The following is a 22,455-nucleotide window of genomic DNA, read 5'->3' on the forward strand; positions in this document are numbered from 1 at the left end:
TGTAATTTGCCCTCCATCCCCTTTCTAAAGTCAGAATACTTGAGGTCAAAACCACAGTGCTCCATGCACTGAAGGAAAGAGGTTAATGGTGGTAATTATGTATTCAACTGGCAAACAATAGTAAGGCCATTTCCGTGAGGTGTTTTGTGTGTTTTGGGAGGCAATGGAGTAAAAATATTTGAGAGGATGTGAAGTGGGGGAACTCTGTACAGAGGCAGAATGGCTTAAGTGTCTGTGATGTGGTTCCTATTTCTTTATTTCTCCCTCACCATACCTCATGCCACCCCTTTTATGAAAACTGCCCCATTCCACAGCCCAGGGCATTGGGTTAGGATGCCCGAATAGGAGAGCCTAGCCATTGCCTATTCAGTAGTTTCTCAAATCCTCAGATCCCCTTTTTCAGGAATTAGTATTGAGAGATGGAGGCCAAGCATGACAAGAGCTGAGCTGTAGGGAGAGCGTCAGAGTAAACAGAGCAAACAACCCCTTCTGAGGGCTCCTCAAAGCTTCCCTGGTTCCTGTCCTTGCTGGGGCCTGCTTTTCAGCTTTCTGTGGATTCTATTAGACAGTCCTTTGCATTCCCTCTCCCTAAAACCCCCCTACTGAAAGAGCCGGCTTAGTGGGTGCTGTTCCTTGCAACCAAAACTATCTATGTCTAAGACAAATGCATGTACATTCCCATCAAGAGACAGGACTAACATGGGAAATGTACCTTGACTATCCAAGAAAGGTCACTTAGCAGTCATTTGCACGTCGTGCCTGGGAAGGTGAAGGAATGGTATTCTGTCCCAGAGACCAGCTCACACACAGTGAATTCCCCTTTTCAGAAATCCTATCATTCTAGATATACCATACTTCTTTTTTTTTGAGACAGAGTCTCACTTTGTTGCCCAGGCTAGAGTGCCGTGGCATCAGCCTAGCTCACAGCAACCTCAAACTCCTGGGCTCAAGTGATCCTCCTGCCTCAGCCTCCCAAGTAGCTGGGACTACAGGCATGCGCCACCATGCCCAGCTAATTATATATATATATATTAGTTGGCCAATTAATTTCTTTCTATTTATAGTAGAGACGAGGTCTCGCTTTTGCTCAGGCTGGTTTCGAACTCCTGACCTTGAGCAATCCGCCCACCTCAGCCTCCCAGAGTGCTAGGATTACAGGTGTGAGCCACCGCACCTGGCCAACCATACTTCTGATACTTTCATGTACAGTCTTGCAACTTTTGTGTTATTGTATTGAATTGTTGTTTATCTCATGATGTCACCTGATTCTCATTTCTAACTGTGATATTTATCTCTTGTATTGTTGATTACCTCACCAACCAGATTTGGGAAGAGTAGTTTTTACCCTCACTGTCTATCCACTTTCCTACATGTCCTCAATCCACTCAGGCTGGCTTCTGCTGCTACCACTCCTTTAAAACTGAGTTATGTTTCCATGTAAGTGTTTCTTAGCTGTTCAGGGGAGTCTTTTAGAGCCATGGTTCTTGACTAGGGGAGATTGTGCACAACGCTTCCCCCTCCAAGAGTTATTTTGCAGCATCTAGAGACAGTTTAGATTGTCATGAAGGGAGTGCTGCTGGCATCTGGTGGGTAGAGGCCAGGGATGCTGCTAAACATCCTACAATGCATAGAACAGCTCCCCAACAACAAAGAATTATTCAGCCTAAAATGTCAATGATGATGATGTTGAGAAACACTACTTTAGGGCAAAGATGGATCTTTGAGATCAATAACACAATTCAAAATGGGCAAAGAATTTGAATAGACATTTCTCTAAAGAAGACATAAATGGCCAATAAGCACATGAAGAATGTTTGACATCATTAGCCATTAGGGAAATATACATTAAAACCACAATGAGATACCACTTTATACCCACAAGAATGGCTATAACAATTTTTAAAACCTGCAAAATAACAAGTGTTGTTGAGGATGTGGACAAATTGGAACCCTCATACATTGCTGGTGGGAATGTAAAGTGGTACAGCTGCTTTGGAAAACAGTTTGGCAGTTTCTCAAAAAGTTAAAAATACAGTTACCATTAGACCCAATAATTCCACTCCTACGTATATAGCCAAGAGAATTAAAAACATATGTCCACAAAAAAACTTGCACAAGAATGTCACAGCAGCATTGTTCACAATAAACAAAAAGTCAAAACAACCCAAATGTCCATCGACTGATGAATGGAGAAACAAATTGGGCTATAGCCATACAAGGAAATATTATTTGGCCATAAAAAGGAATGAAGTAATGTTATGGCTGAACCTTGAAAACGTAAGCTAAGTGAAAGAGGCAAACACAAAAGACAACATATTATAGGATTCTACTTATATGAAATGTCCAGACTAGGCAAATCCATATCATATAAAGTACATTAGTAATTGCCTGGAGCTAAGGATGTTGGGGAGATGGGGAGTGACTGCTAATGGGTACAGGGTTTCTTTTGTGGGGTGATGAAAGTGTTCTAAAATTAAATTGTAGTAAGGGTGCATAACCCCATGAATATACTAAAAATATTGAATTGTACACTGTAAATGTGAATTATATTTTTTAAAATGTGTTTTTGAATCTCCTGGGTGCCTACCAGAAAGTAGGTGCTTGATAAATAATGCACTAAACCTGAGGCATGAAAGACACACACACAAAAGATTTTCTTCCTGCCTCATTACTAGTATTACTATATTAATACTTTATGTCCAAAGAGAAGTAGTTATGTCTATAAGCAGCCTCCAAGTTAACCAAACTGCAGAATTAACCAATGCCCTCCATTTCCTCCCTGAGTCCTAAGAGCACTGTGAATGCTTTTGGCTGCTATGTAAGCTACTTGGGAATTCTTGGGCACTTTCGCTCCCACCATTTGATTTGTACATTTTCCAAGAGTTAACTGAACTTTCCCCCCAAACCTGTTTATGCTCATTGTACTTGTGATTGAAATTATATAATTTAATTAAATATTATGTAGACCAATAAAATGATGTGAAAATAGTTTTTTTTTAAGGAAACTAAATTGTTTTGGAAAGGCAAGATACGGTTGGTTATGTGGCTTAAAAATTGCTGTTGAATTAGGTGAGGGCAAGACAACTGGAAAAGCTAGAGGGCAAAAGTGCAAAAAAGCTACAATTCTATACTTAGAGTGTTTTGAAAGTAACTTAAGTTTTCATTCAATTTAGAATAAACCAAAAATGGAAATAATAGGCAGTACATGTGTGTCTGCCTAATGACAAAAAGACAGCACAGAGCTCTAATCAGTGGCCCAATCAAAGGATTGGCAAATTAATATTTTAGATTTAAATAAAATGTTTAATGTATGTATTTATCTTTTTTTTTTTTTTTTTGAGACAGAGTCTGGTTCTGTCACCCATGCTAGAGTGCCATGGTGTCAGCCTAGCTCATAGCAGCCTCAAACTCTTGGGCTCAAGTGATCCTCCTATCTCAGACTCTTGAGTAGCTGGGACTACAGGCATGTGCCACCACGCGCTACTTATTTTTATGTTTTTAGTAGAGATGGGATCTTGCTCTTGCTCAGGCTGGGCTCGAACTCCTGAGCTCAAGTGATCCTCCTGCCTCAATCTCCCAGAGTGCTAGGATTACAGCCAAGATCCATGGTGCCTGGCCTATTTATCATGTTTTAAATGAGTCTCCAGTATACCGATTTTATTTTTCAATTAACTGACCTACTGGTCCCTATTGTATAGGGTAGGAAGACTTCTACTGTGCTTCCTGGTGATTATAATGCTCTCTTACCTTGTGTAATTGAGAAAGCCCTACAAAGCTTTTTCATTAATTCTCCATTTTTTTGGTCTTGAATTCTTTGTGTGATATTTAAGAAAGTCCTTCAATTGCCACCCTAAGGCAAGGTGTAGTAGCCACATGGAGAAGAATTTATGGGACAGATATGTGCATAGTTCTTACCCATCTCTCTTGGAAACTGGTCGAGCTCCTGCCCACCCCTAGGGAAGCTGAGGAAGAGTTGTAGAAGGTTAAGTCTGCTGTCTGTGATATCTCTAAGTGGGTCCCACCTAGCTTTCAGATGTCACAAACCTATAGCAGCCCTGGGAGTCTGGCAGGGTTTGGGTGAAGAGCCTTATAAACAGTGATCACAATATCTGTGTTGCTTGTGTTAATGATAATGTCAATCAATTTAGAGGCTGGAGTCAAGTTGAAATTGGTCCACCCAAGCCCCCCAAACTGGATTGAAACCCATTCATTCTCCTGGAAGACCTATAGATGACCCTAGATGGACATTGGTTAATTCTGCAGCTTGGTTAACTTGCTGCTGCTTATAGGCATAACTACTTCTCTTTGGACATAAAGTATTAATATAGTAATACTAGTAATGAGGCAGGAAGAAAATCTTTTGTGTGTGTGTCTTTCATGCCTCAGGTTTAGGGCATTATTTACCAAGCACCTACTTTCTGGTAGGCACCCAGGAGATTCAAAAACACATTTTTAAAAATATAATTCACATTTACAGTGTACAACTCAGGACTCTCTCTGGGCAAGGAGGATATAGAATAAACATCAATTTAAATTGCTCTCACTCCTTCAACAAACATTTACTAAGCACATTGGAAGCCATACATCCAAGATGAATGTGATAGTTTCCACTCTCAAAGAATATATAGAACAAGAATATATATATATATATGGCAAGCTCTTAAAGATTGATTTTTTTAGCAGATATGATGGTACTGTTAAAAAATTCTAATCATGTTGGCCTTTGCTTTAAAAAGAAATTATCGGCCGGGCGCAGTGGCTCACGCCTGTAATCCTAGCACTCTGGGAGGCCAAGGCGGGCGGATTGCTCAAGGTCAGGAGTTCGAAACCAGCCTGAGCAAGAGCGAGACCCCGTCTCTACTATAAATAGACAGAAATTAATTGACCAACTAATGTATATAGAAAAAATTAGCCGGGCATGGTGGCATATACCTATAGTCCCAGCTACTTGGGAGGTTGAGGCAGGAGGATTGCTTGAGCCCAGGAGTTTGAGGTTGCTGTGAGCTAGGCTGATGCCATGGCACTCTAGCCTGGGCAACAAAGCAAGACTCTGTCTCAAAAAAAAAAGAAAAGAAATTATCATTTAAGTTCTTCTGTGCTTTCATTTATGACTTAAATCAGTGGAACTAAGAAAAATAGATTTGCAACAGTTATTTTTCTCATTGTTCTAGGCTATACTTCCCAATTTAAAAAAAAAAATTTTTTTCTCCTTCCATGTGTGCATGTGTGTGTGAGAGAGAGAAAGAGAGAAAGAAAGAGAAAGTATTTATACTTCATGGAAAGACAAAGACAACTTAAAAATGTTCTAAAACCTGGGGAGGGATTGAAATAAAGAGTATATTTTCACACTTTGAGGCCTTATTGTGAGAATGGGGCAAAATTAATATTGCCAGTTCCAGCATTTTCTTTACCCCATGGGTATTTGAGAGTGCCAAGTCCTGAGAATAAAGGGCAAAAGTAAGAGAGACCAGTAAAACTCTTTTTCTACCCATAGTTCCTAGCACTGAGAAGACCAGGGAAACTCCAGGTTTCACCACAGACACAACTCTGGCCTCTCACTACGTGTCTGTTTGTGTGGTAATTGGGCCGTTTCAGTGAGCTGGGGAGGAGTTAGGGAACAGGAGATCCCCAACACTTGTCTCAGAGGACCACAGTGAGTGCGCTTGTACCAAGAGACGTTAGTGTACTGTAGAGAGCCAGGTTTAGAGTGCTCCACCTGTCAATGTTCAGAGTGAGAACTGTTAGGAGAGCAGCCTATGGCAGTGATTATACATTTGCTGATTGAGTCAAGAGGATGAATCAGCCTAACACATAGTTTCTGAAGGAGACAAAACCGTGTTGAGTGAGCTTGAAGGCTTTACAAATACATGCCTGTTTTCTGTAATGTTAGGGTTCATGTATACGAATTATAGAGATGAGAGGGAAGAAGGCCTATTGATGTTTTGGTACAAAAAGTTAAAATGTAAATATCTACATTCCCTTTAAGTGGCTTTAAAAAATGTTCATACTTTGGGAGGCTGAGGTAGGAGAATTGCTTGAGGCCAGGAGTCTGAGACCAGCCTGGGCAACATAGCAAGACACCATCTCTACAAAAAAAATAAAAAAATAAATTAGCCAGGTGTGGTGGTATGCACCTGTAGTCTCAGCTACTCAGGAGGCTGAGGCAGGAGGATCGCTTGAGGCCAGAAATTTTAGGCTCCAGTGAGCTACAATAGCACCACTGCACTCCAGCCTGGGCAATAGAGTGAGACTTTGTCTCAAAAAAAAAAAAAGTTCAAATATTTAAACTTCATAAACTTGGAGGGTTCTAAATTGTTTAATTCCCTCCAAATAAAGACTAAATATTTAATGCACATTTACATTGTTTCTATTAATTTTCCTTTCTTCTATTATGGCCTGTGGGCTAGAAATTTTTCTTAAGGAAGACAAGGAAGTAACAAATCATATTCTTTGAATTATACTGCTCAATTGAGGAATTAAGTTTTATTTTTGCTAAAAAGGCATTAACATTTGGTATGACCAGTCCCAACAAGTTGTAAGAAGCCACCTTAGCTAAGGGTTTAGAAATGCAAGTGCCATTCTTCTCTAAACAGTTCAAAAGTCTCTCTTCTATCCTATTTATTACCTAGAACTAGCACAGTACCTGGCAAAGTGTACTCAACATAATTATTTAAGAACTGATGGTGCTGATGATTGGTGCCATGGGAAGGCAGCATGTTTGCCACCCTGCTGTCCCTTCTGAAGGAGCTGGCAGATTTAGTTTCCAAATTGTCAGGCAAGATCACACTCCCCTTCCCCCACACTGGAATGCCTGGGAGTCTTCTCTTTCTCACAAGCAGGAAGACCTTATCTCACCATGCAGACTTGGCAGCAAAGACTGATAAAGGGAAAAGAAAAATATGGGAGACAGTCTTCCATATGATACATGTATTCTCTGTAGAAAATCGGAGTATCTTAAAAGAACTATCTCCGTCAACCAGTCAATGGATATTTACTGAATTCCTACTGTATACCAGGCTCTATGTAGGACCTGCAGGGCCCACAAAATCACCCCTTCCAGGAATCACAGGATATAGTGGAAGATATCAGGGCTTTGGAATGAGATCTTGAGCTAGTCAGAATTTCAGTGTGAAAGTATTTTATGTGACAATTTTACTTTATGATGCAAAGGAAGAGAGGAACATAAACCAGTAGTATAAAATGATTTTACACAGAATTTAGAAAGTAGCAGAAGGGTTGCTAGAAATAACTAGGCTAAACACATTATTCCCTAAAAGGGCACCTTAGGGGATCCCTGTTTTAATGAATAAATAAAAATGATGTGTAATTATCATATCAATTGCTTGCATCTAAGTGAGTGCTTCTGGAGTTATTTGATGGTTCTTAAAAATTTTTGGTCTCTGAAGTGCATTTAACAGACTCCTTGACTCTTATCTATATTATTAATTTGCAGATCAAAGTTAACTTGGTGCTATGCAAATGAGGAGACTTCAAATGAATGAGATTTTACTGTAAAATTTAAAATCCATATTACTTGTAACAGAACTGCAATATATTTTAAGAACACGTCTCAACATATCTAAAAGAGATATTATGGTTTAAAGCAGTGTTATTCAATAGAATTTTCTGTCATGATGGAATATTCTATATCTGCACTGTCTAAATAGAGTAGCCACTAGCCACCCTAGTAGCTATTGAGCACTTAAAATGTGGCTAGTGTGACTGAGGAACTGAGTTTTTTAATTTTAATTAATTAAAATTTAAATTTAAACAGCCATATATGGTTAATGGTTACCTTATTCGACGGTGTAGGTTTAAAGAAAAAGTGAAACTGGATGCTAAGAACCTGAATTCCAGCTCTACCCTTACTATCTTGGACAATTAACTTCTGTGAGCTTTAATTTTCTCACTTGAAAATGGGAATATAAATAATATCTACTTCACAGGACTTGGGGTAAGAGGAATTGAGATAATGTTTGGGCATTCTCTTATTTCTAAATAAGTACCAACCAGGTACCAAAATTAAATATGTTGAAAATAAATAACCAACTCTCTGATTTAAAGGGAGTTTCCACTCCCAGAGAGCTGTAAAGTATAAAATTCATAATTGTCCTCACTTTTCAGATACAATATTTAATGACAATGCTTGTAACTATTGGCTGGTAAGCAGCACCATTAGCAATAGCCAGAAATGGTTGTGTGTCAGCTTGGGGTTGTCAATCTGTGGTGCACAAAGGGCTGGTAGTCAGCAAGTTAAATTGACAGAAGTTGAGGTCTACTGTGTGACAGAAGTACATTGAGAACTGAAAAGTGTGATAAAAATGTTGATGCAATTGCTTCTTTATTATTGTCACAATTAATAATGTAATCCATCTTAATTGCCCAAGGAGGTTAAATAAACCTATTCAATTTGACTGAGAGAGACTAAAGCAAAAATTAGCAGGATAGGCAAGTGGTCAGGAGCTTGAGCCCTTTTGTTGAATGTAATCACATAAAATAAGGCATGGAAAGTGCTTAGCACAGGGCATGCCACTTACTAAGGACTAAAAATGTCAGCCATTATTATGATGATAATTGATGTTATTGGGAGACTGAAATTAGAGGCTTTTGTCCATTTTTCTATTCACAAAAGGTATGGGAGTACAGAGTGATATTTGCATAGATTTAATGCTACAGGACTGGAACATTAGAAAGATCATCTCAACTTTCTATATATTGGCCCGGCATGGTGGCTCATGCCTGTAATCCTAGCACTTTGGGAGGCCGAGGCGAGAGGATCACTTGAGCTCAGGAGTTCAAGACCAGCCTGAGCAAGAGCAAGACTGCATCTCTACTAAAAATAATAATAATAAAAATGGCACAGTGGTGTGTACCTATAGTCCCAGCGACTTGGGATTGGGAGGCTGAGGCAGGAGGAGTTTGAGGTTGTAGTGAGCTATGATGAAGCTATTGCACTCTAGCCTCGGGAGACAGAGTACAACTCTGTCTCAAAAAAAAAGGGAGGCCGCGCACGCATCATGCCTGTAATCCTAGCACTCTGGGAGGCTGAGGCCGGCAGATTGCTCGAGGTCAGGAGTTCGAAACCAGCCTGAGCAAGAGCAAGACCCCATCTCTACTATAAATAGAAAGAAATTAATTGGCCAACTAATACATATAGAAAAAATTAGCCAGGCATGGTGGCGCATGCCTGTAGTCCCAGCTACTCCAGAGGCTGAGGCAGAAGGATCGCTTGAGCCCAGGAGTTGGAGGTTGCTGTGAGCTAGGCTGACCCCACAGCACTCTAGCCCAGGCAACAGATGAGACTCTGTCTCAAAAATGAAAAAAATAAAAGAAAGAAAGATCATCTCAACTTTCCACATCTGCACCAGTCAGGAACTGAAATCCAGTTGTTTTGATATCACTTCAAATCTACTTTTGGAATGAAAAATGAATGAATGAATGAATGAGTGAATGAATGACTAAATAAACGCTTCCTGATTCCCCCATTAAGTCAATAAAACGAGCTGGCAAAACTCATGAGTACATACAATACAAATTTCTCCAAATCTGAGATAACATGGAGGCAACCGGGAATGGGACCAATTGGGGGAAATGATCATGTAGTTCAAGTGTCCCCTGGATATGGACCCAGACTATTTTCTGATGCAGATGGGACCTAAACCAGCCACCCACATCCATTCCGACGGGCACGGGAAGGTTTTGAAGGAGCGCTGGGAGAGGAGAGAGCAGGGCTGGTGTCCTGAGGCCTAAGAAACCTCTCTCAGCGTGGTGGATTGAAACCAACTTCACTGTTAGGCAGAGAAATGCCTTCAGTGCTGGGAAGCTGCCCCTGGCCCTCAGTCTCTTCACATCATCTGGAGTCCTTCTTACCACTTTGCCCCACTGCCTAAACCTTCTCCATCTAGCACTCATTTGGTTTAACAAGGCTCCCCTTCAAACACACATTCCCTTAGACAACCCTGTCCACCAAATAAAAGACCATATAAAGTGATCTCACACTTATGTGCTAGTTGCGTAGCGTGGAGTTCAGAAATGAATATTCTAATCAAAATCTTGTGACATTTATACTAGGAGAACTTTTCATTTTACAGAATAATTAACATTTTGTTAAAACATTTCTCCAATGCCTTGAACTCCCTACATTTCCTCATATTGATTTCATTTATTTTTAGAAAGCAAATTTGTTCTTGTCATCTAACTCTATCCAAGGAGCTTATATCCTCTGTAAGGGGATAAAGAAATATTAGCCACCATTTGTTTTTCTTTTTTATCACCTTAAGATGGAGAGGACCATATTTCCATTTTTAGTGTGACTCTATTAATTAGCACAGGTCCGTCACACTTGTGGCTACATAGAGCTTTACTTTGTGAACCGACTTTGATAGTCAAAGAGGCAAAAATCAATTAGCAAGCATCTACATTACCTTGCGCGAGACTTTGGGAGTGCATTTGTCCCTGGTGTCCTCTTCCATGGTGCACTCCTGGTGACCTACCATATCTTCTCCTGACCGTCTTTCCCTCTTCTCTCGGTTCCTCTTCCCTTTGGAGTTCTGAGTGGCAGGGGGAAATTTTCGTTCCTTCAAAGTAACCAGAGAGCTTGAGAGAAAGTCAAGCCAGCTCTCTATGCCCAGCCCTTAAAGATAAGGTCGGAGGAGCTACATGTTCCAGTTATTGGATAAGCAGAGATTCAAGTTGCTCGGGGCTGTTGCTTTATTTACCACAAGCCTCCTCTTGTCCCCTCTGGGCTGCTGTTTGTTCATTGACAATCGCTGTGCTCTGAACTGGAGCTATGATGGCCTGTTGTGCGTGGACAGTCAGGTTGTGGTGAAAGCTGCAGTCGTGAAAAAGGCCATTGTTTAATCTACCCTGTCCCTCGCTGGAGCTATGGCAACAAATTCCGTTGGTGAATTAACTATGTCATTGTGTGCCGGCTCAACTGATTATGCTCCTGGAATGACAAACATTTTCTCTCTCTTTTTTTCAAGACAAAAAGTGGTCAAGACCTTGAAGTGTTAATATACAACTCAGCACTTTCTTTAAATAGGGGAATAAAGATGTAGAAAATAAATCTCTCAAACGTACTTTAATTGATTCTAATAAACATTTTCTCCCTTCCAAGGAGCTACTCTAAGCATCATTGATAAGGAATTTGTGCATTTTAACAATGTAGAGTCTTTATAATATGTGTCAAGGTAATTTTCCCTCAGATAACTCTGTGTGTTAAAAGAACTCTTTAAATATTCATGTGCTAGGGCCTTTCTGAGAAGAAAGATTCATTTTAAATCCGGCTGCACCAAAGTGGGAATTGTGGCTGCTGACTGTTACCTCAATTCCAAATGAAGACTGCTGACCACTTAAATTCACCTTAGCAAGATTTTCTTTGTCCCACCCTAGCAGGAAAACTATTTTTTTTTTTTTTTGGAGACAGAGTCTCACTCTGTTGCTCAGGTTATAGTGCTGTGGCATCAGCCTAGCTCACAGCAACCTCAAACTCCTGGGCTCAAGCAATCCTCCTGCCTCAGTCTCCCAAGTAGCTGGGACTACAGGCATGTGCCACCATGCCCGGCTAATTTTTCTATTTTTAGTAGAGACGGAGTCTTGCTCTTGCTCAGGCTGGTCTCGAACTCCTGACCTCAAGCAATCCTCCCACCCTAGCCTCCCAGCTTAGGAAAGCTCTTAATAGTTTTCTCCTATATTCCAATCTCCTATATTCCAATCCTCTGATCAGTCAAAGGATGCTTTCCAGCTTTTCCTTCCATCCGTTCATCCTGCACCTTCTCTGTCTGGGTGCCATGCCAGCTACTGGGGCAGCTCTATCAGTGGGTATGCTGTGAGTGTCCTGGCGTGGTAGTGTGTACTGTGCTGGCTGGCTAAGCTGGAATCACATTTCCCAGGATCCCCCTCCCTTACAGCTCTGGGTTACAGTTGGTCCCAAACAGGAATTTGCACATGATTTGGAAGGTAGGAATGAAGCAGGAGCCATCGTTACTTTTCAAACATTGTTATGGTTAGGTGTGATGACAAACGGAGGTAGAAGTGACAGCGGATCCCACTTGTCCTCACTCTCCTCTGCTCTGTGTTCAGATCTTTATTCTGACTGCTGACCCTGTTGACCAGCAGCAGCCCAGGCCCCCCCCCACTGGACACGTGGCCACAGGCCTACAGAGGTAGGAGCAGTTTCCCATGGGTGTCCCCACCAGCTTCCTCTTCCATACGGGCAGCTGGATGTGCTAGACTTGTCAGACTGACCGTGGGTGGCTTCTCCCATCCTCCAATTCCCTCTCACAATGGGGCCAGGACAAATTCCTGTGATAAATCACTTCCTCCACAGCTCATGGTGATTCTACCTCCCTGACACTTATTTTTCCAAACAATACAAGGACTGTTAGGAAAGAATTCTCAGCATGGGGGGAGTTCAAAGGACACTAGGAAGAAAACCTCATGGAACTTGAGTCTAAAAGCATCTGAGGAGCCCAAGGAAATAGATGTTGTATTTGTATTGGATCTCTCCCCGCAGTTCCCTATCACCCTCACCCTGCAAAGCCTCGTTTCATATCCAAGCAGCTAGCTCTTCCTTCTTTCCTCCTGTGGCTTCCCCTCATCTTCATTCTTATCCCCTCCAGGTCATCCTCCAAAAGAGAAGAGGCTGGGACTGGCCATCAGAGGTAAGCCACACTCCAGAGGCGGGTTCCAGATACTAAACCAAAACAAACAAACAAACACACACACACACACACACACAGATCCCTAAGTTCTGGGTATATTATTTCCTCCAGAGTGATTCACTGGATCTATTGAAATGATGGCCCAACTCGACGCAGCACAGACAGATTGACTCCAACAGAAAGTTTCTCTGAAACTAACTGAAGCCTGGTTCACCTGTTGGGAAAAATCATCCACCTCTATTTGTACTGGTTTGCTCTTCTCAATAATGGAAAAATCACTCTCGTGTCATCAAGGCCCAGTGGTTCACAAGAGAGGCCTGTTTTGAAATTGCCTCTTGCTGTCATCGCTTAGAATAACAGTGCATTTGATTATATTCCCAAGCTCCTTGTCTCACATCCAAAAGAAGGATCACTGCCAATCTATTCCCTAAATTAATTCCTCCTTGGAGTAGGTGATTATTTGCCATGAGCATGAGAAAGGTGAGAGGATAGGTTTTGATTAATTATGACTGTAAAGCAAAGAGAATGGAGACAAGGCCACCAATACAACTTAATACTCTATTCTTACCACAGACCTAGTTGGGTCAGTAAATTAAGCCATTTATCCTAGAATTATGGAGGTGCCTATTATCTGAACACTTATCAGTGTCTCTCTGGGGTCTTCTCTACTTTTGAGAGTCTCATGAACTGAAATAATCTCAGGGATCCATATCAAAAATTCTATAGCACTGTAGGGTGACTATAGTTAACAGCAATTTATTGAATATTTTCAAATAGCTAGAGTACAGGAGTTTGAATTCTCCCAACATAAAGAAATGATAAATATTTGAGATAATGGATTTGATAATTACCTTGATTTGATCATTAGACATTGTACATATATATCAAAACATCACACTGTACCCCACAAATATATACAATTATTATATGTCAATTAAAAATAATAATTTATAAAAGGGAAAAAAAGAAAAAAAATCCCTATGGTCTACTACAAGGGGTGCTCCAGAGCTCTGAGAACTGCCCAGACCACATAGTTGGAAATAGGTTGGCAATAGATCCCAGCTACCTTATATAGTGCTTTGTATGAATTTCAAAAATGTGCCGGCTCTGGGGGACTTTTGCAGCCTCTAACCCTCAGAGAAAAGGGAGTTGTTGGGGAAAGACACTGTGTCAGCTCCATCATGGGAGATGCAACACCTGAATTTGCGTGACAAGTATCCTCTTGGGCCAGTGGATATTCTATGCCCTGAGGGACGGTCAACTAGGCCGCAGCTCCAGGGCTGGTGAACCCTCCTCCTTTGCCCTAATTCCCCAGCAGGACTCTGTTTGCCTTCCCAGTACCTTACTAGTGGGCAGGGGATGCCCTGTATCATGGCCTTGGTTCCCATTTTTAAGAGTCCTGCTTTGGTTCTCCTTCTCCAAGGAGTCCATGGTGCCAAGGGGACAGGGCGCACATCTGGAGATCTCCATTCCCTTCTAGAACACTCTGAAGTTCTCTGCACAAATGTCCTGAGCTTGCTCCCAGGACCTGCTTGGCCTCCCTCCTGGGGATAACCTCACTGCAGAGTTGCTCATCCCTAGGTACAAAGGACGGTCAAACAGGGACCATTAGCAGGAGGATGTAAACAGAACCTGGGTGTCTGGCCTGGTTCCACTCTGTGATGTGGGACACAGAAGAGGCTCTGTCCCCCTTCTTTCCAGCAAGGAACTCTAAGTCGTTGGCCTCCTAGGTCATTTATAAGGTATATTTGTCGAGTTACGAAGATGGAATTTCTACATATGTACATGTATATATGCAGTCTGTTAGCATGATTTCAAACTTTTAAATATTTAGACCTATGCTATATGGGCTTCCATTTAAACTCTTGCTCTGACACCACAAATGTTAGAAGCAAGCCCGGCTAGAGGTATTCTAAATCACTGTAGAAATGAATGAATTAGCATTTTCTGGTGATTTTAATTGCACGGTTAATTACAGATATTCTGTCATTAAAAGTCTGATCCCTGAGTATGTGAACAATATGATTTTCTGAATCTAAGTGGCTGAGGACTAGATTCTGGACAGGCTGAAATAATTTGGTCCACCCCAACATAGTTCCCGGTACAGAGTAGTTGCTTTAAAAATGATTGTTAAATGAATCAATGAATCCCTGAAGCATTTTGTTAACTACCCCTCACCATTTGCTGTGTTTTTGCTGATTAACTGGGCTGTAGAAACTCTTTAACTGATGACTTCATTCAAGGCTTCTTTGGGGATCTTAGCCCCAAGTTGAAGCTAAGGAACAGATGAGGAGATAGTAGCTTCCTTGGACCTGGAAGAAAGTGACTACTGATGACCCCTGCCTTTTTGCTTTTGCTGGTCTGCTAGAATTAGCTATCAACAGTTCTGAAGAAGAAATGCAAACTCTGGACTTTGCATTTCTAACATATGAACTAGAATCATAATCCATCCATGTGATGTCAAGACATATCCAAGTTCAAGAGCAGAATGTAGGTATTTTTGCATATTACTGTTTCCGTTGGGTTTACTGAATGTCTACTGTGTGTCAAGCCTGAAGCCAGGTGAAAAATAAAGATAATTATGATAGTGCCAGCCTTCCTAGAATTATAAATCAGTATATGAGTGCTGTTAAATGGAATATTTCCTTGACTTAAAATAATCAATTTTACCACCCCCAACTCATCACTCTCTATTCCCTCTTACCCTGCTTTGTTTAGCTCTATAATATCAATCACCAAGGGTATATGCTATGTTTATTGGTTTATTGTCTGTCCCTCCCAGAAGAATGTAAGGGCAGGGACTTTGCTTCACTGCTGATATCCTCAGTGCCTAGAACAGTGCCTGGTACATATTAAGTACTCAATAAACATTTTGTTAATGAACAAATTATTTTGGCATTGAAATTGCACTATTTTCTTCTTGTTCAATGTGGCTTTGAGTGAATAGGAAAATAGTGCAAAGAAAAGCAATCTGATTTCACAGTGAGAGATAATCCTGAAAGAACTGGAAGCAGGTAAATAATGCTGAGGATGGAGTTAGGATCTGGAGAACAACTGGTGTCAAGGAAAAAATACATGTATTGAGAAATTGTAGGGAGCAAGGATCTTTGGAACTTATTAACTTTCCTTTTAGACACACAGTAATTTTATTTGTAGTCATTTGGTGAAACAACCCAGCTCCAAGCAAATAAATGTATTTAAAGTTTTTTGATCCATTACGCCATTAATAAAACTTCTCTAAGCTGTTAGAGTGATAAGCCAACTAACTCAGAAATTGTTTCCTTTCCCCCACCTCACAGCAATTATTTTAATGGATCACTAGGGTTTTGTGGACATTTTGCTCACTGACAGAAAAACTGACTTTCTGCTTGGTGTGGAAGTGACTTGGAGAAAAACCAAGCATGGTATGTTTTGTAATTGCCTCTCCAACTTTCTCAGGGCTTTTTGCTGTTTGCTAGCAACCCTTGCATGATGCAAGATTTCTGTGCTTGACCCAATAGCCTGGCCCATTGTATCTTTCTCCTTTTCCCTTCCCTCTTCTCTATTCTCTTACCTACCAAGGCAAAAGAACCTTCCAATGTGAATCATGAAGAAGTTGTTTTGTGGGAGGGGCCATAAGGATTTCATAAATCATTTTCCTGATCTCCTGGAATTAGCTTCTCCCAGAGGGGCCTTAAAGGATTTCTAAGAACTTCACGACCTCCATATGTTCATGACTGTGTACAATGCAACTGCATCAATTCGTGATTATAAGAAAAATACACTTAGATGTACTGTGCCATCTGTGAGGGACAGGCCCTCACCAGATACCAAATCTGGTGATGCCTTGATCTTGGACTTCCCATCTTCCATAATTATGAGCAATAAATTTCTATTGTTTATAAATTATCCAGTCTAAGGTATTTTGTTATAGCCACCTGAACTGACAGATATCTGTCAAATTCATCTATAGATTCAATATCATACAAATCAAAATTCCTGCAAGTGTTTTGGTAGAAATTGATTAACTGATTCTAAAAACTATATGAAAATGCAAAGACCAGATTGGCCAAAATAATTTTGGAAAAAAGAACAGTGTTGGAGAGCTCAGACTACCTGATATTAAGACTTCCTATAAATCTACAGTAGTCAAAACAGTGTGGTACGGCCATTAGTATAGAAATACAGAGAAACGAAATGAATAGAAAATCCAGAAATAGACCCACATGTCTGTGGTGAATTGATTTGCAATAAAAGTGACAAAGTAATTCCACAGTAAAAAAATTACCTTTTACAAAAATGGTGCCATTCATAGAAGCATTATTCACAATAACTAAGAGGAGGTGGAAGCAACCCAAGTGTCCATTGATGCATGAATGGATGAACAAAATGTTGTAAATACATACTATGGAATATTATTCATCTTTAAAAAGGAGAGGAAATTCTGACATGTGCTACAACATGGATGAACCTTGAAGACATCATGCTAAGTGAAATAAACCAGGTACAAAAAGACAAATATTGTAAGATTCCACTTATATGAGATACCTAGAGTAGTCAAATTCACAGAGACAGAAAATAAGAGTGGTGGTTGCCAGGGACTGAAGACAGGGGGAATGGTGAGTTGTTTAATGGGTACAGAAGTTTTATTTTTGTAAGATAAAAAGGGTTCTGGAGATTGGTCACACAGCAATGTGAATGTACTTAATGCCATTGAACTGTACAGTTAAATTTTATGCTATGTGTATTTTACCACCATTAAAAATAAAAATTAAAAAATAAAGGATGCCATGTGCATATCTGTATGCTTGGATATCTACAAGCAAAAAGAAGAAGAAAAAGAAGAAGAAGAAGAAGAAGAAGAAGAAGAAGAAGAAGAAGAAGAAGAAGAGGAGGAGGAGGAGGAGGAGGAGGAGGAGGAGGAGGAGGAGGAGGAGGAGGAGGAGGAGGAGGAGGAGGAGGAGGAGGAGGAAGAACCTCAACCTTTATCTGATATCATATAGAAAAATTAACTTGAAATGGATCATAGACCTAAATGTAAAAGCTATAAAACTTCTAGAATAAAACATTAAAGAAAATCTTGTGACCTTAGGTTAGGCAGAGATTTCTCAGATAAGACACAAAAGCATGAACCACAAAAAAAATGGATAAAATGAATTACATCAAAAATGAAAATTTTTGCTCTTCAAAGACACAATTAAGAAAATAAAAAGGCAAGCCCCAGACTAGGAGAAAATATTTGCAAAACACATATTTTATAAAGGGCTTTTATTTCGGATGTATATAAACTCATAATTTAATAATTAGACAAATAACTCAATTTTAAAAAAGGGCAAAAGATTTGAACAAATACTTCATCAAAGAAGATATACAACTTTCTATCCCCTTCTGGCTTTCAAGTTGTCAAAGGAAGGATGTGATGGGTCTTCTGGTGCGAAATTCTGGATTTCCCTGGATCTTCTGGGAGGAGCAGTGATCAGCTGTGCTAACAATACAGGAGCCAAAAATCTGTATTATCTCTGTGAAGGGGATCAAGGGACAGCTGAACAAACTTCCCTCTGCTGGCGTTGGTGATGTGGGGATGGCCATAGTCAAGAAAGGCAAACCAGAGCTTAGAAAAAAGTATATCCAGCAGTAGTAATTGGACAATGAAAGTCATACCAGAGAAAAGATGGCAAGTTTCTTTATTTGGAATATAATGTGGGAGTCATTGTAAATAATAAAGGCAAGATGAAAGGTTCTACCATTACAAGACCAGTTGCAAAGGAGGGTACAGACTTGTAGCCCAGGATTGTATCCAATGCTGGCAGCATTGCATGATTTACCTCTGTATTTGTAAAATAAACAAAAAACAAAAAAATATTAAAAATTATGTGTTCCTTTTCCCCAAAAAAGAGGAGGAGAAGGGAGAGGAGGGAGAGGAGGAAGAGGAGGAGAAGACGATGACAAGACATGGCCAAGAGATTTCTGATTTCAGCTCCTACATTTAAAGAGTTTGGAAGTTGTCACTACTGTCTTACATCAAGAAAAATATGGACAAACTGAAAATCAGTGACTTTTCTTAGACCCCTCAGAGAACCGAGGTAACAGGGCAAATTTCCATCCTCAAATTTGGAGAGACAGGCACATACAGAGAATCACAGCCAAGATTTGCTTACCTGGAGCAGAAGCTGCTGGAGTCATAAACTGGTAGGAATACTTAAAACACAACTTTGATGAATTGCTGGAGGCTGAGTTTGGCCTAGCATGAGGTAAGAGACTCCTGGGGGCTGCAGTCATGGGGGGGGGGGACCCAGAACTTCTGTGGGCTTTTCCTCCAGGGACACCCCCCAGATTCTCAGAGTGAGGATTTAAGAAAGATCCTCTAGGGCAGCAGTCCCCAACCTTTTTGGCACCAGGGACCATTTTCATGGAAAACAATTTTTCCACAGGCCAGGGAGAGGGGGATGGTTTCGGGATTATTCAAGCACATTACATTTATTGTGCACTTTATTTCTATTATTATTACATTGTAATATATAATGAAATAATTATACAACTCATCATAGGTTGGGAACCCTTTCTCCAAGGAGAAAGAGGAAGAATAATCATTGGAAAACCTTTCCAGAATTTTCTCCATCACAAAAGCCTACACTGTAGAGGGAAAGACTTTGTCAGAGAGCAAAACTTTGTTAAAGGGCAATACCAAAACATTATTTTATTTGGGGGAACGGAATTTTAGCCCTTTCCAGTCTTCTTGTCTCACCTAAGGAAAAATAAAAACAACCATAGTCAACAGGGGGCACAATCTTGAGAAAATAGATTGGAAAAGAGCAAGAGGACAATATCAAAAGGTATAATATACACGTAGTTGGAATACCAGTAGAAGAAAGAAAACAGGGCAGAAGAAATATTTGGAGGAGTAATGGTCATGAACTCTCCAAATAATGTATCATGAATATGACAGACACAAAACCACAGATCCAGGAAGCTCAGAGGACACCAAGCAGGATAAACACCAAAAACCAAAAACACACGTAGGAATATCATATTCCAAAGTGCAGAAAATCAAGGGCAAATAAAAAATCTTGAAGGAAGCCAGAGCGGGGGAGAAAAACTTTACTTACAGAAGAATAAGGGTAAGAATTTTAGTGGACTTATCAGAAACTATGCAAGCAAAAGGAACATGAAGTGAAATCTTTAAAGTGTTGAAAGAGAAAAAAAAAGAACTGTCAACCTACATGTCTGTATTCAGTGAAATTATCCTTCCAAATGAAAATGGAAGATGTGGTTGAGAACAACTTGTAGAATCAAGAAATAGAACAGATTCTTTTTACTTGCTTACAATGAAAGCAACAAAAGAATTGGAAATCCTAAAGCAATTCTTGGCAATAATCAGAAATGTTCTTGACTTCACTTATTCTGATTTTGATGATGTATAAAGCACAAAGAATAAAGAATGTTGTGTGAAAATATGTAGACTGACTTTTGTTTTAATTCCCATTATTATGGGTATGTAATAATTCTTTTTATGTTTTTCAAGCTTAATTGTTTATAATTTGTTATTTTGATTTTTATCATCTTTTGTGGAATTTTAATTTTAAATATTAATACAATAAAAATATGTCAACTATGAAAGTTTTTCATTATTTCTCATGCTATTTAGATCCTGTCCATCTATTTTTTTTTTTTTGAGAAAGAGTCTCATTCTATCACCCTGAGTAAATTGCAATGGCGTGATCATAGCTCACTACAACCTCAAAAATCCTGGGCTCCAGCAATCCTCTTGCCTCAGCCTCCCAAGTAGCTGGGATTGCAGATGTGCGCCATCACACCTGGCTAATTTTTTCTATTTTTGGTAGGAATAGTCTCACTCTTGTTCAGGCTGGTCTCGAACTCTTGAGCTCAAGCGATCCTCTTGTCTCAGCCTCCCAGAGTGCTAGGATTATAGGCATGAGCCACTCTGCCCGGCCCTGTCCATCTATTTAGTATCAAAAGACTGAAACATGTTTAATTATTGCTATTTTTTTTCAGTATTTTAGATAATTACTATTTTTGAGTGATTATTCTCCTGTAGGAAATTAAATGCTGTTTATAATGCATTTACATTTTTTTCTCTTAAAATGCTGCTTTAAAATAATTTCTCATTATATGCATGGTCTTAAAAGATAAAGCTGCTGGAACACCAAAAAAAAAGAAAAATGATGGAGGAATAAAGACTTTCTCAGACAAAAATTGAGAGGGTTCATTGACAGCAGACTTCCCCTGCAAGGAATGTTTAAAGAAGTTCTTCAGGCAGAAGGAAAATGATATAGGTTAGAAGCTGGGACCTATGTAGAGAAAAGAAGCACATCAGAGAAAAAGAATAAATGAAGGTAAAATGAAATCTTCTATTTTTCTTATTCTTAATTGACCTACAAGATAACCATTTGTTTAAAGTAAAATTATAACAATGTATTGGTTGATTATAGCATATGAATAAGTGAAATGAATGACAGCAATGTCACATGGGAGGAGAAGGAAGAATTGGAAATACTCAATTAAAAGGCACCTACAGTACAATGTTAATTTGGACGTGGACTCAGATTATTTTAAAATGTATATTGTAAACCCTAGGGCAACTCCTAAAATATTTTTTAAAGAATTAGAAATGATATGCCAAGAAAGGAGATAAACTGGAATCATATGAACTCATTAAAACCAGAGCAGTGGGGAAAAAAGAGAAAAAAGAAACAGAACAAGTGTAGCAAAGAGAAAACAGTTATGAAGGGCCGATAAGCACATGAAAAGATTCTCAACATTATTACTCACCAGAGAAGTGCAAGTTAAAATTCACAATGAGGTCGGTGTATTCACAATACTAGCACTTTGGGAAGCCAAGGCGGGAGGATCACTTGAGACCAGACTGGGCAATAGTGAAACACTGTCTTTACAAAAATAAAAAATTAGCCAGGCACAGTGGCTACAGGTGGTCTCAGCTACCTGGGAGGTTGAGGTGGGAGGATCTCTTGAGCCCAGATGTTTGAGGCTGTAGTGAGCTATGATCACACCACTGCACTCCAGCCTGGGCAACAAAGCGAGACTCTGTGTCAAAAAAAAAAAAAACACCCCAAAACCCAAAAAACAAAAAAACCAAAAACTTCACAATGAGACATTAATACACATCCGCTAGCATGAAAATTAAAATAAAAACTGATAGTATTGCTGAGGATGCAGAACAACTAGATCTCTCATACATTGCTGATGGGAATGCAAAATGGCAAAGCCTCCTTGAAAAACAGTTTGGCAGTTTATTTTAGAGTTAAACATATACCTAACACATGACTCAGCAATTCCACTCTTAAGTTTTTTGTTGTTGTTTTTTTCTTTTTCACTGCCTTTCATCTTTACTATGAAATTTGAATGGAAGTACAGAACATACTCTAAATTAATATATAGCAAAATAAAATTTTGGCAAAACAGCTGTTTATGGAAGTTAAATTGTATACTCGTATTTTCTGTACGCACTTAGCAGTGAAATATTTACAGGTAACATTCTAAGAAGTCAGGTCCATCATCATAAAAGAAAATTGTAACCTAATGAAATTTACAGTGCATATCAAAAGCATGATACAAATGGGAATTAAAATTTTTGTATTAATTAGGAAGCCCAGTTTGCTAAAAGTAGCATCATTCACATCAGATTTTAATTTGTTACATATCTTTGTAGTTCATTAAATGCCTTATAATGAAAAAGAAAAAATTAAAAAGTGTTACTTAGGACAAAAATAACTTGATCTATGTAAAAAGGGGGGGAAGCCAAAAGATTTTTATATGCTTATTTAATTCAGAT

General features: G+C 39.5%; 1 protein-coding gene and 1 pseudogene across 1 annotated transcript in view; one reads left to right on the top strand and one right to left on the bottom strand.

The window, feature by feature from the left end:
• PCYT1B (phosphate cytidylyltransferase 1B, choline) overlaps window positions 1-10,787 on the bottom strand; it is a 104,370-nt gene extending 93,583 nt beyond the window's left edge. The window contains exon 1 of the mRNA XM_012784583.2: window positions 10,425-10,787. Within this exon, the coding sequence (XP_012640037.1) occupies window positions 10,425-10,496 (72 nt within the window). The 5' untranslated portion in view covers window positions 10,497-10,787. The remainder of the gene's footprint in view (window positions 1-10,424) is intronic.
• Window positions 10,788-13,136: 2,349 nt separating this feature from the next.
• LOC109730298 (large ribosomal subunit protein uL14 pseudogene) lies at window positions 13,137-18,464 on the top strand (annotated as a pseudogene).
• The last annotated feature ends 3,991 nt before the right edge of the window (window positions 18,465-22,455 follow it).

This window comes from Microcebus murinus, chromosome X (assembly GCF_040939455.1).
Source record: "Microcebus murinus isolate Inina chromosome X, M.murinus_Inina_mat1.0, whole genome shotgun sequence".
NCBI lineage: Eukaryota > Metazoa > Chordata > Mammalia > Primates > Cheirogaleidae > Microcebus > Microcebus murinus.